At 40.1% G+C, this 20272-nt stretch overlaps 1 protein-coding gene across 1 annotated transcript in view; it reads left to right on the top strand.

Moving 5' to 3' along the window:
- Positions 1–20272, top strand: part of phrf1 (PHD and ring finger domains 1) — a 33382-nt gene extending 13110 nt beyond the window's left edge. The window contains exons 11-19 of the mRNA XM_038275442.1: positions 3263–3456; positions 3638–3760; positions 6215–6369; positions 7749–9633; positions 12259–13421; positions 13537–13613; positions 14759–14899; positions 18484–18612; positions 18705–20272. Coding sequence (XP_038131370.1) covers positions 3263–3456; positions 3638–3760; positions 6215–6369; positions 7749–9633; positions 12259–13421; positions 13537–13613; positions 14759–14899; positions 18484–18612; positions 18705–18869 — 4032 coding nt within the window. The 3' untranslated portion in view covers positions 18870–20272. The remainder of the gene's footprint in view (positions 1–3262; positions 3457–3637; positions 3761–6214; positions 6370–7748; positions 9634–12258; positions 13422–13536; positions 13614–14758; positions 14900–18483; positions 18613–18704) is intronic.

Here is a 20272-nt window from a genome sequence, read left to right as displayed (position 1 = left end):
TAATCATCAAAATTAAACAAAATAAACATCTGAAATATATGAGTTTGTATGTAATGTATGAATATAATATACAAGTTTAACTTTTTAAATGGAATTACTGAAATCAATCTACTTTTTCATGATATTCTAATTTTATGACCAGCACCTGTATTCACCTGTGTAACTAGCTGACAAATACTTTTGGATACAAAAATGTAATCTATACGAGATGCCGACAAGTGTGGCTGAGAGTGAAATGTATATTGTTTAGACAATGGGTTGTAGTATCGCCAGGTATCCACAAGATTGAGCTCTTTCAGAACTTGAAAAAGGGCCTTTGAATTTTTTTGTCAAAGTAGTTTGTGATGGTAATCTGTCCATTAGTGGGCACAAAACACAATTAAAGTCGCCTGCTAAAATAATATTGTCACAGTCCAAGTCCACTAACTGAGTAAATAATGTTGTATAAAAACCTCCATCTTGCACATTGGGGGCATATACATTAGCTAGCAGAATACTCTCTCCATGTAATACCCCTTTAACAAGTATATATCTTCCTTCATTATCCTTGGCAGTAGCTATAGCAGTGAAGGGAAGATTTTTATGTATGAGAATAATTACCCCTCTCTTATTCGTAGAAAAGGACGAAAAGAATATTTGTCCCACCCAATCTCTGCAATATTTTTTGTGCTCATCATCGGTCAAGTGGGTTTCTTGCAAAAAAGCAATATGAATCAAATCTTTCTTTAGAGAGTTCAATATGGCCTTTTTCTTTATCACATTGTTGGACCCTTTAACATTCCATGTACTTAACTTAACTGACATGTCTCAAAATAAATATGAAAATTTGTGTGCCGTTTCCAAAATTAACCAAATTTTTAGTTGACCAGTCTGTAACAATTAACAGTGAATTACCATACCAACCAAGAACAGTGATTCCAGGCAAAACTAGAACAAAAGGCCTGGAATCATTATCCCTCCCCCTCCCCAATCCCACCCAAAACAAAATAAACATAATATACTGTTCTAGATGTACTTTTAAAAAGTACAGCTGTAGTGGAAAAAACAGAAACTTTACTTCCCGCACTGGAAATATCAGTCATAATTGCACAATGATACTTAGCCCATTAACCACAGTATAGCAAGCCCCATGTTATTCATTCATAGCTATCGTTATGTAAGACTTTGTACCTTTACAGTTTTATCTGTTGTTTTATGAAGTTCCTTGCAACTTGTCCACATAGTTCTTAATCTCCTCCGCGGTCCTGAGAGAATGGTTGGTGCCATCAGGGTTGAATATCTTGATAGTAGCTGGATACAAAAAGGCATATTTTACCCCGGCCTCACGAAGCGTTCTGCGCGCTGTCGCTGATTCCCTCCTCTTCTTCACCACCTCCGCGGAGAAATCCTGATAAAAGGAGACTTTGCCTGCCGGCGTGCTCACGTTTCCTTTGATCCTCGCAGCCTGGAGAATCTTGCACGTGTCGGTATAGTAATGCATTCGTACCAGGACGGCGCGTGGACCTTCCTTCCCGATGAGCTTTACTGGCGGTCCCGTGCGGTGTGCTCTATCAATCATCATGGACTCCTCCAGGCCCAAAACCTCTGGAATCCACTTTTCAAAAAACTTCACCGGTGCGTCACCCTCCACTCCCTCTTTCAACCCTATAATCCTCACGTTTTGTCGGCGGCTCTGGTTCTCAAAACTGTCCAGACGCTCCATTGCCTTTTTCAGCTGGGTCTCGAGAGCGCAAATGCGCGGATCGTTGGCCGCTGTGACATCTTCCAAATCCGAAACCCGCTGCTCCACAGCCTCCACCCTTTCTATCAATGTGTCGAATTTCTCCGTGAGTTCGTTCATAGGTTTTATCACACCTGCCAGTTTGTCATCCAACATTTTTGAGATGTTCTCTGTCACCCGGCCCACAATGTCAATTTCGCGCTGCACACCTGTTTCATCTTCGGCATCGCCCATAGGTTTGTTCTCAACGCCATGGCTAGCTACAGCGTCACTGCTGCCAGCTTTAGCTTTACCTCCTCTTTTGCCCATTTCTCTCTTTTTGCTTTGACCAGGCGTTGCAAAAAAATCATCCAGCGACATTATAGAACTTCAGCTAGCCACTCGAGGCACTTTTATTTTGGTGAAGGAGCTTAAGTATATATTTTAACAAAGTCCAGTGCGGAGCCAAAAAACTCACGTCTGCTCAGCTCGGCGCATCACGTCCACCTCCCGGGAAATTGAGTTTTTAGCGAGAAACATGGGTAATACAGTTGTATATTGCTCTAATTATTTTAGAATATTTAATTAAACTACTGATGCCAACATTTATTAAAAATTACATTTAATTTAAAATACAATTATTTATTTGTTAAATATTTTCCTAATCACTAAAAACATGATGAAAAGTGACTGTAGACAATAAATTAACCAACAATTGTGAAAATAATTATATTCTAGTTAGTTTTATGTCATTTCGAAGTGGCCTATTACATTAGCCATGTTTATTGAAGGTTAGAAACGTTTTTGTTAAGCTCACTTGTTAAGCAATAAAAGCAATACCAGTTCTGTTAAAAAATATTGTTGCATCGTCTTTCCAACAAATAACAGAAAAGTATCGATAGTGGTATCGATAAAGGTATCGATATCAATAAATATTAACGATCCCCATCCCTAGCGATGGTGATGCGTGGAAAAAACCACCTGGTCTCCTTACATACACCTCACTCAGCCACTCTTTCATCATCTCCTCAATGAGGAGATGAGGAGTTCTGCATAAAGCACATACCTGTTCTTTTATACACAATCCACGCCCACACTTCCCCCTTTAACGTTCTCATGATGGTCTCAACAACGTCCGCAGTAACAAAACACATAGGGCGCACTGCGCATTTTGAGGGGAAAAAAAGACGTTTATGTGCGCCTTATAGTCGTGAAAATACGGTAGTTAATTATCAACTGAAACAATTTTTTATATCATTATATACCTACAAACTGTTTCAACTGTTGAAAATGGGTTTTTATGCAAAAAAAAAATATTCATAAGGGTTCCATTTGCATCTTACCTGCAGCCCATCCTTGTAAAAAGGGCACATTTTGACAAAAGTTGGACAAAAATAAAATAGAATATTTTCTAGTATAGAATATTAAATATTTTCTCTTGAGCTATATTCTTTCACCATTGCTCCCCCAGGATAATAATCCAAGGGCAAACACTGGCTAGTAGGAAATTTTTGTGATATCTAAGCTGTTTCTTAACAGCCTTTTCATTTTTTGTCCCATTAGATTGAAAGAAAGGTAGCCACTCCAAGAGGCCGCATTGCCAATAATCTTGGAATTGTTAAGGACAAGAAGAGCTCTTCACTTCCAACAGTATACCGGCTGTCAGAGAACACTTTGAGCAACATGCGTGCCGACATTGGAGCAGCATCACTCTCGATCTACGGAGATCCATTTGACCTGGATCCATTCATTGACCAGTAAGGAGCCCAGTGCTTCCTGATCATGTTGATGGCCTTTTATTTACTTATTTTCGTACTAAACCCTGGTACATCAGTTACTACTTATCTGTCCTGTAACACAGCACCTGTCATTATGAATTTTGAGTGTTTAGCTTTATGCAGTGATCATTTTTTTTATTGATTTTCTTTATTTTACTAGTGAGGAGGTTGAAGAGCAAGCCCAGGTGACGTCGTTGTTGGAGGCGAAAAGGCGAGGCATCTCTCGCTCTGCCCTTCGGTCTCATCAGCCTGTGGCTCGTCCAGTCACTGCAGGCCTTTCCAGGTAACTTAACTCTCCAGGATTTTTATGAATTCTATATAGTTGCAATGCAGTCATTAGAACTGGCTTCTGAAGTGACCTGTGACCAACAGTAGGTGGCAGTAGTACACCAAACATGGCCAAATGAAAATCATTAGGTTTTGTGTTGTGTGTTTGAATGTCTTTTTAAGCATTCAACAAAACCCAGTTTAGGATCTTTTTAGCTATTTAGTTCAAAACCAGCTAAGGCAGATATATCTAACTGACAATACATTATAAGTACAAAATCATGCTTTTATAAAACAAGAGACAAAGATAGAAGAACTGGTATTCTATAATTTCAGTATGTGGACCTCACTACCTTTGTCTCATTATGCAATCGACCATATATGGAATTTTCTTCCACTCCTGGCAGTGTGGCTCATTCCCATGATCCTCATTGGACCAAATTGTAACACGCTCCTACACCCCCATGATACTCCTCAACTCCTTCTCCTCAATACCCCTTTACAACTGACAGTCCCTGGATGGTATACCCCGGTAAAGGGAATCCTGGATAATTCATAAAAATGCATCCCTTTTACTCAGCCTGGGAGAAATGTTGTTTAGTCTAAATCTCTAAAACTCTAAAAGTTTTAGAGATTTTATTCGAAACATTATGCCTTAAAGTCCTTGTCTAGACACTGGATTGGCAGGATCCCATCAAACCAAAGGCAGCATCTAAATTGTGGTCTTCCCTGCAGCCTTCTCTGCACAGAATCATAAAAAACTGTATATTTAAATATATGTTTAACTTTTAACACTAAATAAGGTTTATATGAAAAGTTGGTTTAAGGTGAATGCATATTCCTTTTTTCTACAGGAAAAAGTAAGTGCTCGTTCAAATCATTACGCCATCATTCCAAATATTTGTCTTTAAACTGTTGCACAACCGGTTTGTATTAATAGCTACATTATCTAATTTATCTAAACTTTTGGCAAAACACTACAGTTTATCTTCTGGCGCTTTCAGCTTTCACCACATGTATCATGTATTTATTTTCACTCTCAGTCACTACTGATGAAAACAGAGAGTGGAAAATCCCAGAGCCCTTGGCCTGGTTTGACTGCTCTCTCGTGGGATTCCCACTGTTTCTACCACCTGGTTAGCTTAACTAGCCTAGCATCCAGACTGGTCTATCAAAGGGACTCTGCCAGTCTAAAAAACAGATTTAAAAGTACCATCATAATCTTGATTAACAGATTACACAGATTAGGGTTCTGAGGTGTAATTTCCTCTTAAAAACATCTTTAAATTACTTTTTAATTAACGGGTAATGACCTACTTACTAGCTAATGCTATGGCTCTGCTTACCAGAGCTCTCACTCCACATCGCTGCTGAGTAGGCAGCCCATATTGGCCTCAGCAGCTTCATTACAGATTTCAAAGTAGGAGAATTCTTGAAAGGCTGACTACAAAGATGAAATATTAAGGTCTAGTCTTTAAACGTATTTTGTGACAAGCATTGGGTATAAACAAAAACATTTGCACGGTCAGCTCCTTTGGTTACTGTTGCCGCTGGCTGAACAGAGCACTGTAGCTCTACAAAAACAACAGTTTAAAATCCCACAAAATAATGGGTCTCTAGAGGGTCCAAAACCCCAGGAAAATGAATTTACCTGGGTAAATATGTAGGGAAATGCTACCTGTGCTTCTCAAAAAAAGCCCCAGGCTTTTGAGTGGCAATGGAAAAGGAGTGACCACTGTCTCCTTCTCCTGTAGACTACGTCCATTTCTCTTGTCTGCCCATCATACATGATGTTTGTAAGCTGTAGAATAGGAATATTTTAGATTAGGGCATTTTGTCACAGGTCTAGAGCACTTTCTGCTGCTATAGTCACACTGTCGATTTTGACCCTTGTGTATGCAGGTTCATCTGACTGTAGCATTAGCAACACTTGCAGTTTGTCATGGTTTACCATGTTTTCCCAGCCTGTTACACACACTCAGCAACACTTACTGGCTTCCTGCAGGTCCTCGTAGGAATCAGCCCCTTTAGGCGGGATGAGGACAGGTAGTTGGGCTCATGTTGGCACCCTTTTTATAATTTCTATATTTAAATGAGAGAGTCCACCCATGTTGGTTTTTTTCTGGAACCCACGTAGAAAAAAATAAATAAAAACCAAGCCACCTTCACAACAGTTTCTCTTACAGGCCTAACTTAAGCCTAGCATGCATGAAAAAGTCAGCTTTCCAGGTGATGACACATTTTAAATGATAAATTAACTGAGTCACATGGAATCCAAGGATTAAAAAAAATAGACTTTTTAAAAAAAGATGCAGCTTGATTTTGTTTACAATCCTATATTTTTATCTGTGTGATCAAGTGCAGGTATGTGCACAGATGGACACAAAACAATGCTAGAGCTCCTGCTCCCCAAAATTTCTATGTACACCCCTGAGATGGGGATTTCTCATAATTTGTTTTGCTGCTCTAGGAGAGGTGTGGACTTCCCACAATCGGGGAGTGTTGCTGAGGCTGCTCCTGTTCCTGATTTACTTGGAAGCATCCTGTCTGGACAAAGCCTACTCCTGATGGACAGTTCTGATGTTGTAATTAGTCGGGATGGCTCTCTTAAAGCTTCAAAACCAAGTAAGTGTGTATTGCAGATTTGTTTAAAAAAATGATATATATATATATTAGTGCTGTCAAAATTATCGCGTTATTAACGCGTTAACGCGAGGCCATTTTAACGGCGATAATTTTTTTAACGTGAGATTAACGCTATGTGGTTTTATGGTACAATTTTCCAAGTACATCCCGCTGCAGCCTGCGGGAAGGCGGGGCTATTTTCCCCCAGTCTATGCATTTCTCATAGGCTTCGAGAGCGGAGATCCTCAAGGAAAAAAGACGCTCATACACTGGGTGACGCTAGTGCCTTTTCTTTAAGCCCCACCACCAACAAACAAGTTGAGTGTAGTAGCAACCTGAAATACGCTGAGAAAACTGATTACTGAGGTGAAATGGAATCTCGTAGCAGCACTCTTGCCGTCTGTGTACGCAACAGGTCGGTATCGCGTGTGTGTGTGTGTGGGTGGGTGTGTCTGTGTGTGGGTGAGTGGGTGTGTGTGTGTTCTCATTTTTGTTAAGAGGCTGAAAAGTAACTTTCTAGAGAGCATAGACTACCTTCATCTAGTGATGTCGGTCTATTGATTTTGATGTATTGATTGAAAATTGTTCATTATTACCTTGGTTAATTAACATCTAATGTTAACTCTACTAAATTTTATAGCAGTAGGGTAAAATGCTTGTCTTTGTTCAAAAGACTGTATTAACTGTAAAGACTGTCTTTTACATCAGCCTGTTTTCAGGGCCTTTTTTTTGCCTACATATTTGTTATTTTTTGCTACATGCCTCCCCATCTTCTTGCCATATGTTTCTATGGCATAAATCAGTATCTGTGACCTGTTTTCATTTTAAAAAAAGAACATTGGCACAAACCTAGCCTGTATGTATTTTTTTGTATGTCATCGAGAGTATTTAAATGATTTTCAATCAGGAAAAAAATGTGCGATTAAAATGCGATTAATCGCGAGTTAACTCAGGCATTGATGCGATTAATCGCGATTAAAAAATTTAATCGATTGACAGCACTAATATATATATATATATATATATATATATATATATATATATATATCAAACTAATAGTGAAAAAGGCTTTTAAAGTATTGACTAGTGGACAGATATGACTTTTCTGCCCCTTGTACATTGTGCTGATTCTTATCTTGGCCAGGACACCCTTGTAAAAGAAGTTAATAAACAAAATTAATTCATTTACTAGAGAAATAAATATTAAATCGAACAGTTAAAAGAGATTATTTTTCCTACTGAGTTTAATTCCAGTGTTTGGTGATGTAGCTAATGTTTCAATCTTTAGCCATTATGATGAAACCCTTAACAAATTCTGATTTAAATGTTTGAACATGTTTTTTAAATGTGGCACTGTTTTCAAAAATTTTCTATTACAGTGATGGCATCTACACAAATCCCAACTCATAGGAAAACAAGTAGTTCAAGTGATATCAGCACCCTGAACAGCCCAGGATATTTGCATAACTTAGGAGACAGCTCGGTATCTCTGCCCCATGATGGGAATCTACCGGGATCCTCACCTACCTCTGTAAACGGACCCTCAGCTCCAAGCTCATCTCATTTACCCTCCATCGTTCCGCCGTCATCCAACCAAAACCAACCGAGACCACAATCAGATTTATCTTCTGGAGCAAATATAAATCTGCAGCCGCCTCGTCCAAACAGACCAATACCAACAAATGGGATGAGATCCCTAAGGGAAGCACCTTCTCCATCTGTACACCGCCACCAGGACTCTGTCAGGGACAAAGGAACAACTGTGTCACAGTCCCAATCTAAGAAAGCTCCTGTTAAGCCCATGTGGGTGGATGTATCAGTGCTTCCTCGGATACCAAAAATAAAAAGAGAGAGCAGCAGTGTCACAAACGATGGTGGTGTTTTGGACAGTAGTAGAGGAAGTAGTCATTCTACCGGGACGAGCAATGGTCTATGGTTGCCTGAAAATGCTATGACGAGCCTTTCCCGGGACCAAGGAAGACAGCAGAGTGTTGATCAGCAAAAGGGCCACTCTGATAGTCAAGCCCATAAGAACAGATCTGAAAGGGCCACTTCATCTTCATCATTCTCAAATTCATTTGCTTCCTCTTCCTCCACCACTTCTACAAGCCAGGCTCGACATGCTCCATTTTCTTCATCGTCAGCTGTAAGCTTTCGTATCAACTCCAGTGGGAACTCTTGGCATGCCAGGCGGTTAAGTATTACATCAGCCTCTCCAGCTGGAAGCAACATAAAAGAACAGTGGAGGGAAAAAGATCAAGACAAGGCAAAAAAGAAGCAAATGCATAAGGACAAAAAAACACTTCTTGCAACATGTGGAACTGTCGGTAAGGAAGAAGATGATATTTATGATCCTTTTAATCCCACTCTATCTGATTCAAGTAGCTCCAGTGATGAAGCAGAGGCCACAAGCTTGGGGGTGAGCCTTCAGTCTGGCACAAACAGAGAGAAACCTCCAACTTTAGGAAGTAACAAGGGTCCTGTGCTAAAAAGCCAGGATGTGGTGCAGGTGAAAGCTGAATCAGAGGAGACGGACGCTTCACAGGAAAAACCCGGGAGTTCGCAGCAAACTGTAAGGCCAGAAAGAATTCTTTCTGCAGATTTTATCAAAGATGAAAAAGAATCAAATTTAGCCAAAGTTAAGTCTGAGAAACAAAAATTCTTCGATACTATAATTAAGAAAGAACCAAATTCAGACGAATCTGAAAGAAGTGACTCTGAAAGTTGTGGTGACATGGTTATAAGTAAGATAAAAAGTGAGATTGCAGATACTGAAACCTCTGCTGATAAACATGTAGAATACATAAAATCTGAGAAAAATCCTGATGAAAGCAGTGGACCTGTTGCTGAAACGTCCAGGAGATATCTTACCGAATACAGGGATGATTCATCAGCTTCCAGCTCAAGTACTATCTCAAAGAAACAGTCGGAAGACACTAAATCAGATTTACCAGCCTCATCAAGTGCCCTAGTAAGAGATTTGGTCGACAGGAACCCGCCCTCCAAAATATCAAAAGATCAGCCTTCCAGTAGCTCTGAGACGGACCGAGGCAGAAGAGAAATTCGCCATGCCTCCGATAAGGGAGGCAAAAAGAAGGAAAGGGACAAAGGTAGGGAGAAAGACAGGAGCTCAAGACGATCAGGGTCAAAAGAGAGAAGGAGGGCACCCTCCACCTCTGACAGCTCTCAGACCAGATCACCAGACAAAACTCACAGGAAGAGGTGGAGGTCCAGATCTAGAGAGAAGACAAGAAGGCGATCCAGGTAAGCGGAAATCTGCTTAAGTTGTATGGCAGAGTTCTCAGAATTGAGCACTGCTTTAAAAATGGCAAGATTTTGTCTTGCAAAAAACTTGAAATTCATTATTTAATGTTTTCTACACTTAATGTAACATTTATTTTATTTACAAATGAAGATAAATATAATGTAAAAAAATCTGACCCTCAGTTACAGTGAGGAAAATAAGTACACTGCTCAAAAAAATTAAAGAAACACTTTGAAAACGCATCAGATCACAATGGGGTAAAAAAAAATCATGCTGTTTATTTATACTGATATGTACTGGGCCATGTGTTAGGAACAAAAGGATGCCTCATCATTTGATGAAAATGAAAATTATCAACCTACAGAGGGATGAATTCAAAGACACCCAAAAAATCACAGTGAAAAAATGATGCGGCAGACTAGTCCATTTTGCTGAAAGTTCATTGCAGCAACTCAAAATGGTATTCAGTCATTTGTATGTCCCCCACGTGCATGTATGCATGCCTGACAACGTCGGAGCATGCTCCAATTGAGATGACGGATGGTGTCCTGGGGTATCTCCTCCCAGATCTGGACCAGGGCATCACTGAGCTCCTGGACAGTCTGAGGTGCAACCTGGCGGCTTCGGATAGATTGAACATAATGTCCCTGAGGTGTTCTATTGAATTTAGATCAGGCGAGCTTGGGGGCAAATCAATGGTATTAATTTCTTCATCCTCCAGGATCTGCCTGCATACTCTCGCCGCATACTATCCCATTGCCGTGCACCAGGAGGAACCCAGGACCCACTGCAAGGGCATAGGGTCTGACAATGGGTGCAAGGATTTCATGCATGCTTGTCTAGCCTGTATACGTCTGTGCGTCCCTCCATGTATCTGCCTCCCTTAGACCACCACTGACCCACCACCAAATCGGTCATGCTGAACCATGTTACAGGCAGCATAACGTTCTTCACAGCTTCTCCAGACCCTTTCACTTCTATCACATATGCTCAGGGCGAACCTGCTTTCATCTGTGAAAAGCACAGGGCACCAGTGCCGGACTTGCCAATTCCGGTGTTCTGTGGCAAATGCCAATCAAGCTCCTCCATGCCGGGCAGTGAGCACAGAGCCCACTAGAGAACGCCGGCCTCAGGCCACCCTTATGAAGTCAGTTTCTGATTGTTTGGTCACACACATTCAAACCAGTTGCCTGCTGGAGGTCATTTTGTAGGGCTCTGGCAGTGCTCCTCCTGCTCCTCCTTGCACAAAGGAGCAGATACCGGTCCTGCTTATGGGTTGAGACCATAAGCAGACCTTCTACGGCCCTGTCCAGCTCTCCTGGAGTAACTGCCCGTCTCCTGGAATCTCCTCCATGCCCTTGAGATTGTGCTGGGAGACACAGCAAACCTTCTGCCAATGGCACATATTGATTTGCCATCCTGGAGGAGTTGGACAGCCTGTGCAACCCCTGTATGGTCCAGGTAGCGCCTCATGCTAACAGTAGTGACAGTGGCCCTAGCCAAATGCTAAAGTAGTGAAAAACAGTCAGAAAAGATAAGGAGGGGAAAAAAATGTCAGTGGCCTCCACCTGTAAAACCATTCCTGTTTTGATGGTCGTCTCGTTGTTGCCCCTCTAGTGCACCTGTTGTTAATTTCATTAACACCAAAGCAGCTGAAACTGATTAACAGCCCCCTCTGCTACTTACCTGACCAAGTCAATATCCCAGAAGTGTTAAATCACTTGATGCTATACTCTGATTACAAAGTGTTCCTTTATTTTTTTTGAATAGTGTATTTGAACGCCCTGCTATTTTGCAAGTTCTCCCGATAAGAAATCTTGTAGAGATCTGAAATTGTCATCGTAGGTGCATGGCCACTGTAAGAGACATAAACGCTTCCTGTAGTTTTTCACCAGGTTTGCACACACTGAAGGAGGGAGTTTGGCTCACTCCTCCACACAGATCTTCTCTAGATCAGTTAGGTTTCTGGGCTGTTGCTGAGAAACGAAGTCCAAAGATTCTCAATTGGGCTTAGTTCTGGAGAATGGCTAGACCCTGCCAGAACCACCTTGATATGCTTCGTACAGAGCCACTCCTTGGTTATACTAGCTGTTTGCTTCAGGTTTTTGTCATGTTGGAAGACCCAGCATCGACCCATCTTCAATGCTCTAGCTGAGGGAAGGAGATTGTTCTCCTTCCCTCAGAAATCTCGCCATTCATGGCCCCAGCCACCCTCTGCTTAATACAGTGCAGTCGCCCTGTTACATATGGAGAAAAACACCCTCAAAACATGATGTTACCACCTCCATGCTTCACAGTAGGAATTGCATAGCCACTCTGACCCCTTTACCAAAAAGCCACTTAAATATATTTTAAGCAAAAAGGTTTCACCTCAATCACAGGTTATGAGAGATTTTAGGATATCGTTGGTTATCGTCAGCTCCATATTGAAAAAGTTTTACCACCTATTATAGAAACACAAATGTGCTCAATTAACTGACAAAATGTTTTAGTTTTTCACTTCACAAAACATGGAGTTTTAACTGGGCTTAGTTCACATTTTGAAGATGTTATATTCATTCAGTGATGGATTAGTTCTTTAATCGTGGTCTAAACCTGCTGTTGTCTTGTGTTTTGTCTTTTAGATCTTGTTCCAGTTCAAGCAGCACTGAGCGTTCAAGGATGAAGAAGCATAAATATAGGAGCAAGGAGAGAAATGAACCCACAGAGAGAAGGCGAGGGTCTAAGGAGAAAAGACACCGTCGATCTCACTCTAAATCAAGGTCCAAGTCGCGCTCCAGGTCCAGAACAAGATCGAGATCGAAGGATCGTAAGCGTCGTTTATCCCGTTCAAGATCTCGGTCCAGATCTAAAGAAAGGAGGAAAGATGGTGCCAAAAAACATGAAACGGTCTCCTCCAGAGACAAAGTGGATTCAAGATCTAAAGACAGAACAGAAAGAACCGGATTCTGCTCAAGAGAGAGAAGGAAAACCGAAGGATCCACCAGAACTACAGACAAAACTGCATCTTCAAGCAGTTTATCCTCCAGGGAAACGAATGACCAAAAAAAGGAGAAAGACATTTCAGAAAGAAACTTGGAGAAGAACAAATGTGCTGAATTAAAAAAGCAGGAGTTTCCTTCCTGTGCTTTTGTCCCTCAGGTTAAAAATGAAGACAAAAATTTTGAAGGAGGTGAGAACCAAACTAAAGAAATTTTCACAGAAATAAAAAAGAAAAAAGAAATTAAAAAAGAAAAACCAAAACCTATGGATATGTTTGAAGATTTTCCCATTGGTAAAGAAGTGAAAAGCGAGGAAAAGGACCTACCCTCCTTAGCAGTATCAAAGAGCGATCAGGAGATTATGGAAGATCATATCAAGATGGAGTCTTGTGAAGCAATCATAACCAAATCTGAGTCGAGTCCTACACAGGACTGCTCCTCAGCTTCTGTCTCCTCACCTCCTACAATGACTGTTGCTGACCCCCCCCATGACTCCGTGTGTGAGTCTGAGGCAGACTCATTAGAGTCTGGGAAACAACAAAACACATCCGGGGCGGCGGCCCCTATAAAACAGGAACCCTCAGAGTCTGATGATGATTTCAATGTTGACGTAATACTGGACAGTTTAGATCCTGTCCAATCAGAGCCAATCAGTCTAGGAGCTAAAGACGAGAAAGAAGCTTTGGAGGGGAAGGATGGCGGAGAGCAGATATCACTGACTGGATCAAAGTCCAAGACGCAAGTGAAGCGTGTTACCTGGAACATACAGGAGCCAGAGGGGCCTAGGCCAGAGAAATCAGCCAGCAGTAAGTGTTTTCACTGGACTGTTTCACTTTAAGAAGCCATTTTCTTTCATGTTCATGAAAAGCAATGTTCAGAGACCTGCTCTCAGTCTCTGCTTTGTTTGTTTTTCCTCCTCAGAGCTAGCACTGTATAAACTGAAGCTGAAGCAGGAAGGATCTCGCAAACCTTTTTTGCCTGTCAAGGAATCCAATCAGGTGGGAATCAGTAACTTACTGCAGTACAAATGAGCCTCTCTTCCTGCTTTTAAATGTCCATTCAGTGTCATTTTAGTTATGACCATTAGGCAGCAGTGTTTACTTCAGATCCAGGCTGTGTTCTTTGTTGAGTCACATGGTTGAAACTGAAACTGATACTGAAGCATTTTCAGATAAAACAAAACCAGAACTGACACCTCAGAAAACCTTACACCACTAAATTAAAAGGAAAATCTGTTGTGCAGAACAAGCCTACACTTGTGAATGGACATGATTAGATCTGCTGTTGATGTCCATGTGCAGATTGATTGAATGCACCAATTATATACACTGGTTTAGAACAATAGAAAATGAATAGTGAATATAGATGCTGTGTTGAATTATTTTCATTAAATACTTGCTATATGTAAAATGTTTTGGGTAAACTGAGTTCTTAAAAAGAATTTGCTTCCAAATAACTTTGACCTTGTGTGAAAATATATAACCGCCACCCTAAGCTATAATTAACCACATATTTGACTGAATTCCACTGAACAAACTCAGAGCTGTTTTCTGTCAAAACCCTCTGAATCCAGAAACATTTAGAATACAACTGATTACATTAATTAACTCAAAAGCGCCACACACCAATATAAATACGTTCACAATAAGAAAAAGTCTTAATATCTATCATGCAGGAATAAAGTTACAAAGCTGTTTCCGTCACAACACAGTGGATCTTTACACATCTGCATGACTTGTTGGTGAATTCTGTTGTCTTCAGATAATGTCTGAGAGATGATGTCTGGCCATCTGTTTGGGACTTTAAGCTATGCAGCAGGGCAATGGTTGGGACAAATCAACTGGCACAACTCTATTTTCAGAAAAGAAAAAATGAAAGGTTTTTGGCCTTGCCCAAAGTATGAATGAAATCTGATTAAGTTCCTGCGGCATTTCCCAAAAAAGGCCATTTAGGCTAAAAATCCTCCAGCATGAATGAATGCCAACATTGGGGGGAACAAGTTCTCAGAGTGATGCAACAATCTCCTTGCCAAGTAATATGAACCCTTTATGGCTGCCTTGCCACCAAGGGTATCACAAGCAGTTATTATGTTTGGATTTTAATTTTAAAGGTTGGGTTTATTTCATATTTGCTACTTTTACAGGGCACTGTTGGTGATACCTCGAAGAAAAGTGTTGCTGGTTTACAGACTGCAAGCTCAAGTTCTGGAAGCCTCAATCCCGAAGAATTAGCAACCACTGAGCAAAGGGAAGCAGAAGAAGGGGATTCGTCAAGGAAAGACAAGGTGACAATATGATTGTTTTCTTTTTAGCATATAGATATTGATGAGGTATAGTATGGCAAAACCTCAGAGAGCAAAACAAATTTGCAAGTGTATTAAACACACAAAGAACTGCAGCTTTGGGGTGAGAAAATAGCTCGGCGGGCGCGCCCGTTCCTCCTACGCTTCTCTACTTGTACACGGGTTTCTGTCTGGCACCTTCACTCGCGGATTACATGCTCTCAAAGGCTGATTTTCTCCTCACACGAGGCAAAATGGGTTGTGACGGGTAGGGCAGCAACATAACTCTTCTGTGAGGCTCCCCCCGATTGGCCTGTGTAGACATAAATAGATCGTATAGCACTACTACTACTTTCAGTTGCAACATTCAACATTTAAAATAACTAAATCCAAATTCTTTCATTAAAACTTTTCCCCACACAACATAAAGTATAAATCATTCAACAACAGCATATATTACAACTCCCCCAAAAAAAAACTAGAATACAAGAAAGTTGAGGCACTTCTTTTACCTTGTGCCTCTAACCAGGTGTCTTATTTGCGTACGCACACAAAGCAGGGCCTGAAACTTGAGCATGTTGACTTCATGCAAGCATTGTTATCTGCTTTGTGAGCTCTGACCCATCCATCCAGGTAACCAGGGTTTGTAGAGAGGAGAAATTGGTGACGCAGATCGTAACTGAGGTGGAGAATTGAAGCCAGAATGCATCAGAACTCCTCTCAGACATTTCATTTCACTTCACATGAAACTTTCATCTTAGATGAACTTTTATCGGATCTGAAACTTCATTGTGATTTATGCTGGCACTGCTGAACACATCTGATACACAAATAAAAAAAATAAAAGAAAAAGAAAAAACAAGTATCAGTTTAGATTTAAAATCTAAACTTAGAGTCTGCACTAAATGTTTCCTGAACATCACATTTCTTTCCCTGGTGAATAACAGGGTGATTTGTACGACAGATAAATATATAAATTTAACACAAATTGCTGTGAAGATTAAATACCATTAAAACGCCCTGTAAGTTATGGTGCCTGACTGATGCTTTAACTATGCTGGACGCTGTAAATGGAACAACAAGGAGGGAACGTATTTTCAGAGATAAACGAGATTACCTGGGCCAATATGGTGCCTGATTTATCGATGTATTACACTCCATAGAGCCTTGCCCTTGGATATATGTGCTGATTTGTTTCCAGTTTTGCACAGACTGCCCTGATAAACCCATGTCATCCCTAAAGAAAGACAGTTGAATATAGATAACAAACAATCCATGGTATATATTGAGTTCAAGATATATTTATGAATTATAGGTTTAAATCCTTTTTAATATGGCTTCACACACCAGTCAGTATATTTAAGATCCAAAGTTATCTACAAAAGAAATTAAATATCTAAATTGAAGATGGAGCTGAAACAAGACTTTTTTGGTCATATTAAGTCTTACAGATGGGTTTGCTGCTTTAGCAGTTTTTTTGTCCTTTTTTTGCTTTTGATTAAAAGTAGCTGTAAACCACTGTGGGTTTCCTGAGAACCAGCTCTTCCCAGCAAAAAGTCCCTCACAGGTGTTTAATGAAATCAACAATTATTTTAGTCTTGCTAAAGAAACTTTCAGAAACAAATTAATCCTATGAATCTATGCATTAATCTGAGATATAAGCGATAACTGCATCGCTGGCTGGATGTCCTTGTTAATATGATCAGTTCATACATCAGACTCTGAAGATGCCATTATTGGACTTTATTTTTGAAATTACTGTGGCTAACAAATATATTTATCTGACTCTCCACTTCACTAACAAACCCATGCTTTTCTGAATTGGTTAAACTGTGCTTATTTTTTGCTCCCTTTGCTGTGGTTGCATCGATAAACAACTATCAGGTGGCTCGTTTTAATGCGAAGTGACGTTCTTGCAGTTCTTAGCTTGGACCATTTATGGTTGAATGTGGGTGTGAAGAGGCCCGGACATAAGGTGGAGCCTTTGAAGCTCTGAGGTACAGCTAAAGGATAACAACTTGGCTTTGTGTTTTTTTTTTTTTTTTTTTTTAATAAGGATTGTTTGTTAGCGTACTCCATTTTCAGGTGTTTGGTGTGTGCACACTTTTAGAATGGATACTACCTTATAAAATCCACTATATAGTCCTTGCTCTATACAATGATTGAGGGGTTAGGACGGACGTTCGGACGCAGCCATTATCTTACAAAAAGTCTGTTATAGCATGAGGGGTTTTAGTTGTGTGTTATGATGTTAGTTAAACATAATGATAATAATAATGATATAATTGAGCTTAATTGATCTCACATTGGAACAATTTAGCTCTGCATTTAACCCATCCCCTTGGGGAGCAGTTGGCTGCTATCATGAGTCACCTGGGGAGCAATTGGGGGTTAAGAATCTTGCTCAGAGACCCAGAGTGGCTATCTGTGGGAATGGGGCTCAAACTCAGAACCTCAGGATTCCAAGCTCTATGCCCTAACCACCAGGCCGCCACTCCCCTAAAATAAAAAATACAATTTAAGGTTGAATAATATAGGTTTATAAAGTGACAAGCTAAAATGATGGAATATTTTTTAAGTTTTCTGATGACACCCTGAGGGAGAGTCAGACTACATGATTAGCTACTCCCTATATTTATGAAAGGAACTCTGTATGGACAAATTAAACATCCATCCATCCATTATCTGACACGCTTGTCCCAATTTGGGTCGCAAATGCTGGTGCCTATCTCCAGCTGTCTATGGGCGAGAGGCGGGGTACACCCTGGACAGGTCACCAGTCCATCGCAGGGCAACACAGAGACAAACAAGATATACAACCATTCACTCATTCAGACAAATTAAACAGCCAGGCTCAAATACAGCTTTACTCCCAGCCGCGGTTGTAATTTGGAGGGGGGGACACGGGGGACATGTCCCCTGCACTTTTTCAAAAGTCAGTTTTGGTCCCCTGCACTTTTTACTGTCCAAAAACAATGTTGCACTGCAGTGCACTGACACTCATCGAGCACTAGGACCATGCGGAGAACCGCAGCTCAGGCTGAACATCCAGCCGAAGCTCGCTTCCCTGAGTTTAGACTGCCGACAAGCTCCTGATTGGCCCTCCTTCTTTTCTTGTGTGATTACCTGTCACCACTGTCACTCCTGAGAAGCTCCCTTTACAGATATCTGATGCGCCACTGAATCAGGTCTCTGATTGGATGGTCACCGTGTGGAGAAAGTGGAGGAAATACACACAGAATACTGAAGTTATATATGAGTTATATTAAAAAATACTTGCCTCCCCCCTTTTAAGAAATCAGAATTTTGTCTATTCTCCCAACCAACTAATTTGACTGATTTCCTTGCCAGATTGTGGTCAGCTGTTTAAGGAACTGATATTAGCTGCTCTGTAAAGAAAACAGAAGCCAGTGAAAGTCAGTGCCATGTTGTGGGAAGGCTTCTCTGTCTGCTTGTTTGCCCTCCAACTGCAAGATAAGCCTATATAATAAAATGTGCAAAATATTTGGGAATAAAATCTGTGAAAACTTCTTAAGATTAAATGATTACATTATATCTTTAAAAGGAATTATTTATTCCCCCCACAGTATTTGAAAAAGCTGCACATGCAGGAAAGGGCCGTTGAAGAAGTGAAGTTGGCCATCAAGCCTTTCTACCAAAGGAGGGACATCAACAAGGATGAATACAAAGAGATTCTCCGTAAAGCTGTTCAGAAGGTGAGCAAATCAAACGCCAAAGCTCTTTTTTTTTTTTTTTTTTATGTAAATGACTTTTTTTTTTTTTTAAGTAAATGTCTTTTGTTCACAAGGTTTGCCACAGCAAGAGTGGGGAAATCAACCCAGTGAAAGTGGGAAATCTGATCAAGGCATATGTGGAAAAATACAAACACGCAAGGAAACATAAAAAAGGAGAGGATTCAACAAAGATTCCTGAAGATCAGAGTGAGCCAATGAAAATCTGTGACAGCCCATGAGGAACCGAGAACACTGACAGCCACATCCCCAGCCTCATCTGTATCTCAAGCAACATTAAACTATAACAAGAACTCAGTTCTCATATGAAACTGTTTCCGAAATGTTTGCTGCTAGCATGAGGTTGACCATAAAATCTCTTCAAAAGGACTTGAATACCAACCATTTGTGTCTTTTTTCCTTGGTTGTTTTTGAGTAGAAAGGGATTCTTTTCATGTGTCCATCAAGTGGAAAGATGAATCAAATGGTCTTCTTCATCTGCCATATCCCTGTGAGATACTGGCTATTTGCTGCCTGTTATTTATTTTGTCTATACAGAGTTGTTTATGAGCAGCTAAACTAAACGTGTGTTGCTCAAGTGGTGAAACTATGCAGCGAATGCATATTCATGAATGTCACCTAACGGAAAGATACTGTTTATGCAATTTTGTAGAAAATTTTACCAGTGGTGATAAAAAAAAATATTGATTCAGCTGTAAATAGTTCAGGTTTGATATAAGCATCCAAGAGTTGTTTGTCACCTGTTGTGAGTAATTGGTGTCTTTGTTTTATTTTTTATAGAGGGTGTATAAGTTTTGTAATTATTAGCCTGTGTTGTCTTCCATATATAAATTGGATCCACTAAATCTAGTTGAACAGAGAGAAAGTCAAGATAGATACTTTTTTTTTTGTATGCTTTTAATGTTTGGTTTTTGTTATCGTTAGTTTCAAATATGAGAAATATAATTTCTTGTCTTATGTTTTTTTAAAACATAAGAAATTAGAGTATTCTCCAAAGTAATGATCTTGATTTTATTTCTGCCTTCATTATTGAATGTTAGTCCATTTTTATCTTTGTCCAGCCTGCTGCTTTTATGTTGTTTTTCCTTTAATGTCTATTTGCAGCCTTTTGCGCTCTGTGTCGAGTAATTATTGACTAAGTTTATTATTGTTTTATTTGTTGATGAGATCCGTTTATAGGCTGCACACATGTTGTAAATATTTTCTCACTGGAGCTGTGACGGTAGTAAACATGCCTTTTCCTCGCATTGTTACGGTTTTAACTTCAGCAGCAGGCAAAGCCTTTTTTTGTTTTTAAGTTTCAACTTGAACTCTGACTCAGTCCTTATTTCTGCGTATTGCCTGTCAAAAAATTGGAAACAGCAAAACAAGTTATTGTTGCATTTAGTGTATATAAGTTGCTCACTTTAAAGATTTGCTAGCAGGGTTGTGGAACCTTGTATTTATACCCTGTGCATATCGGCTTTATGAAGCCAGAGACTTGAAATGGGAGATGCTAAAAAAGGAGAGGAAAAAAAGGTGCTCATACTCATCTGGATGTTTCTGATTTTTGTTCAGTTAACTTGATGAAACAGGCTTGGAGTTTTTTCAAATGGGACACAAATAAAACCCTTTAAAATTGTGA

Source organism: Cyprinodon tularosa, unplaced genomic scaffold (genome assembly GCF_016077235.1).
Source record: "Cyprinodon tularosa strain WSP-4 unplaced genomic scaffold, ASM1607723v1 ctg121, whole genome shotgun sequence".
NCBI lineage: Eukaryota > Metazoa > Chordata > Actinopteri > Cyprinodontiformes > Cyprinodontidae > Cyprinodon > Cyprinodon tularosa.
The sequence above is the reverse complement of the archived record's forward strand: the minus strand, read 5'-3'. Positions and strand labels throughout refer to the sequence as shown.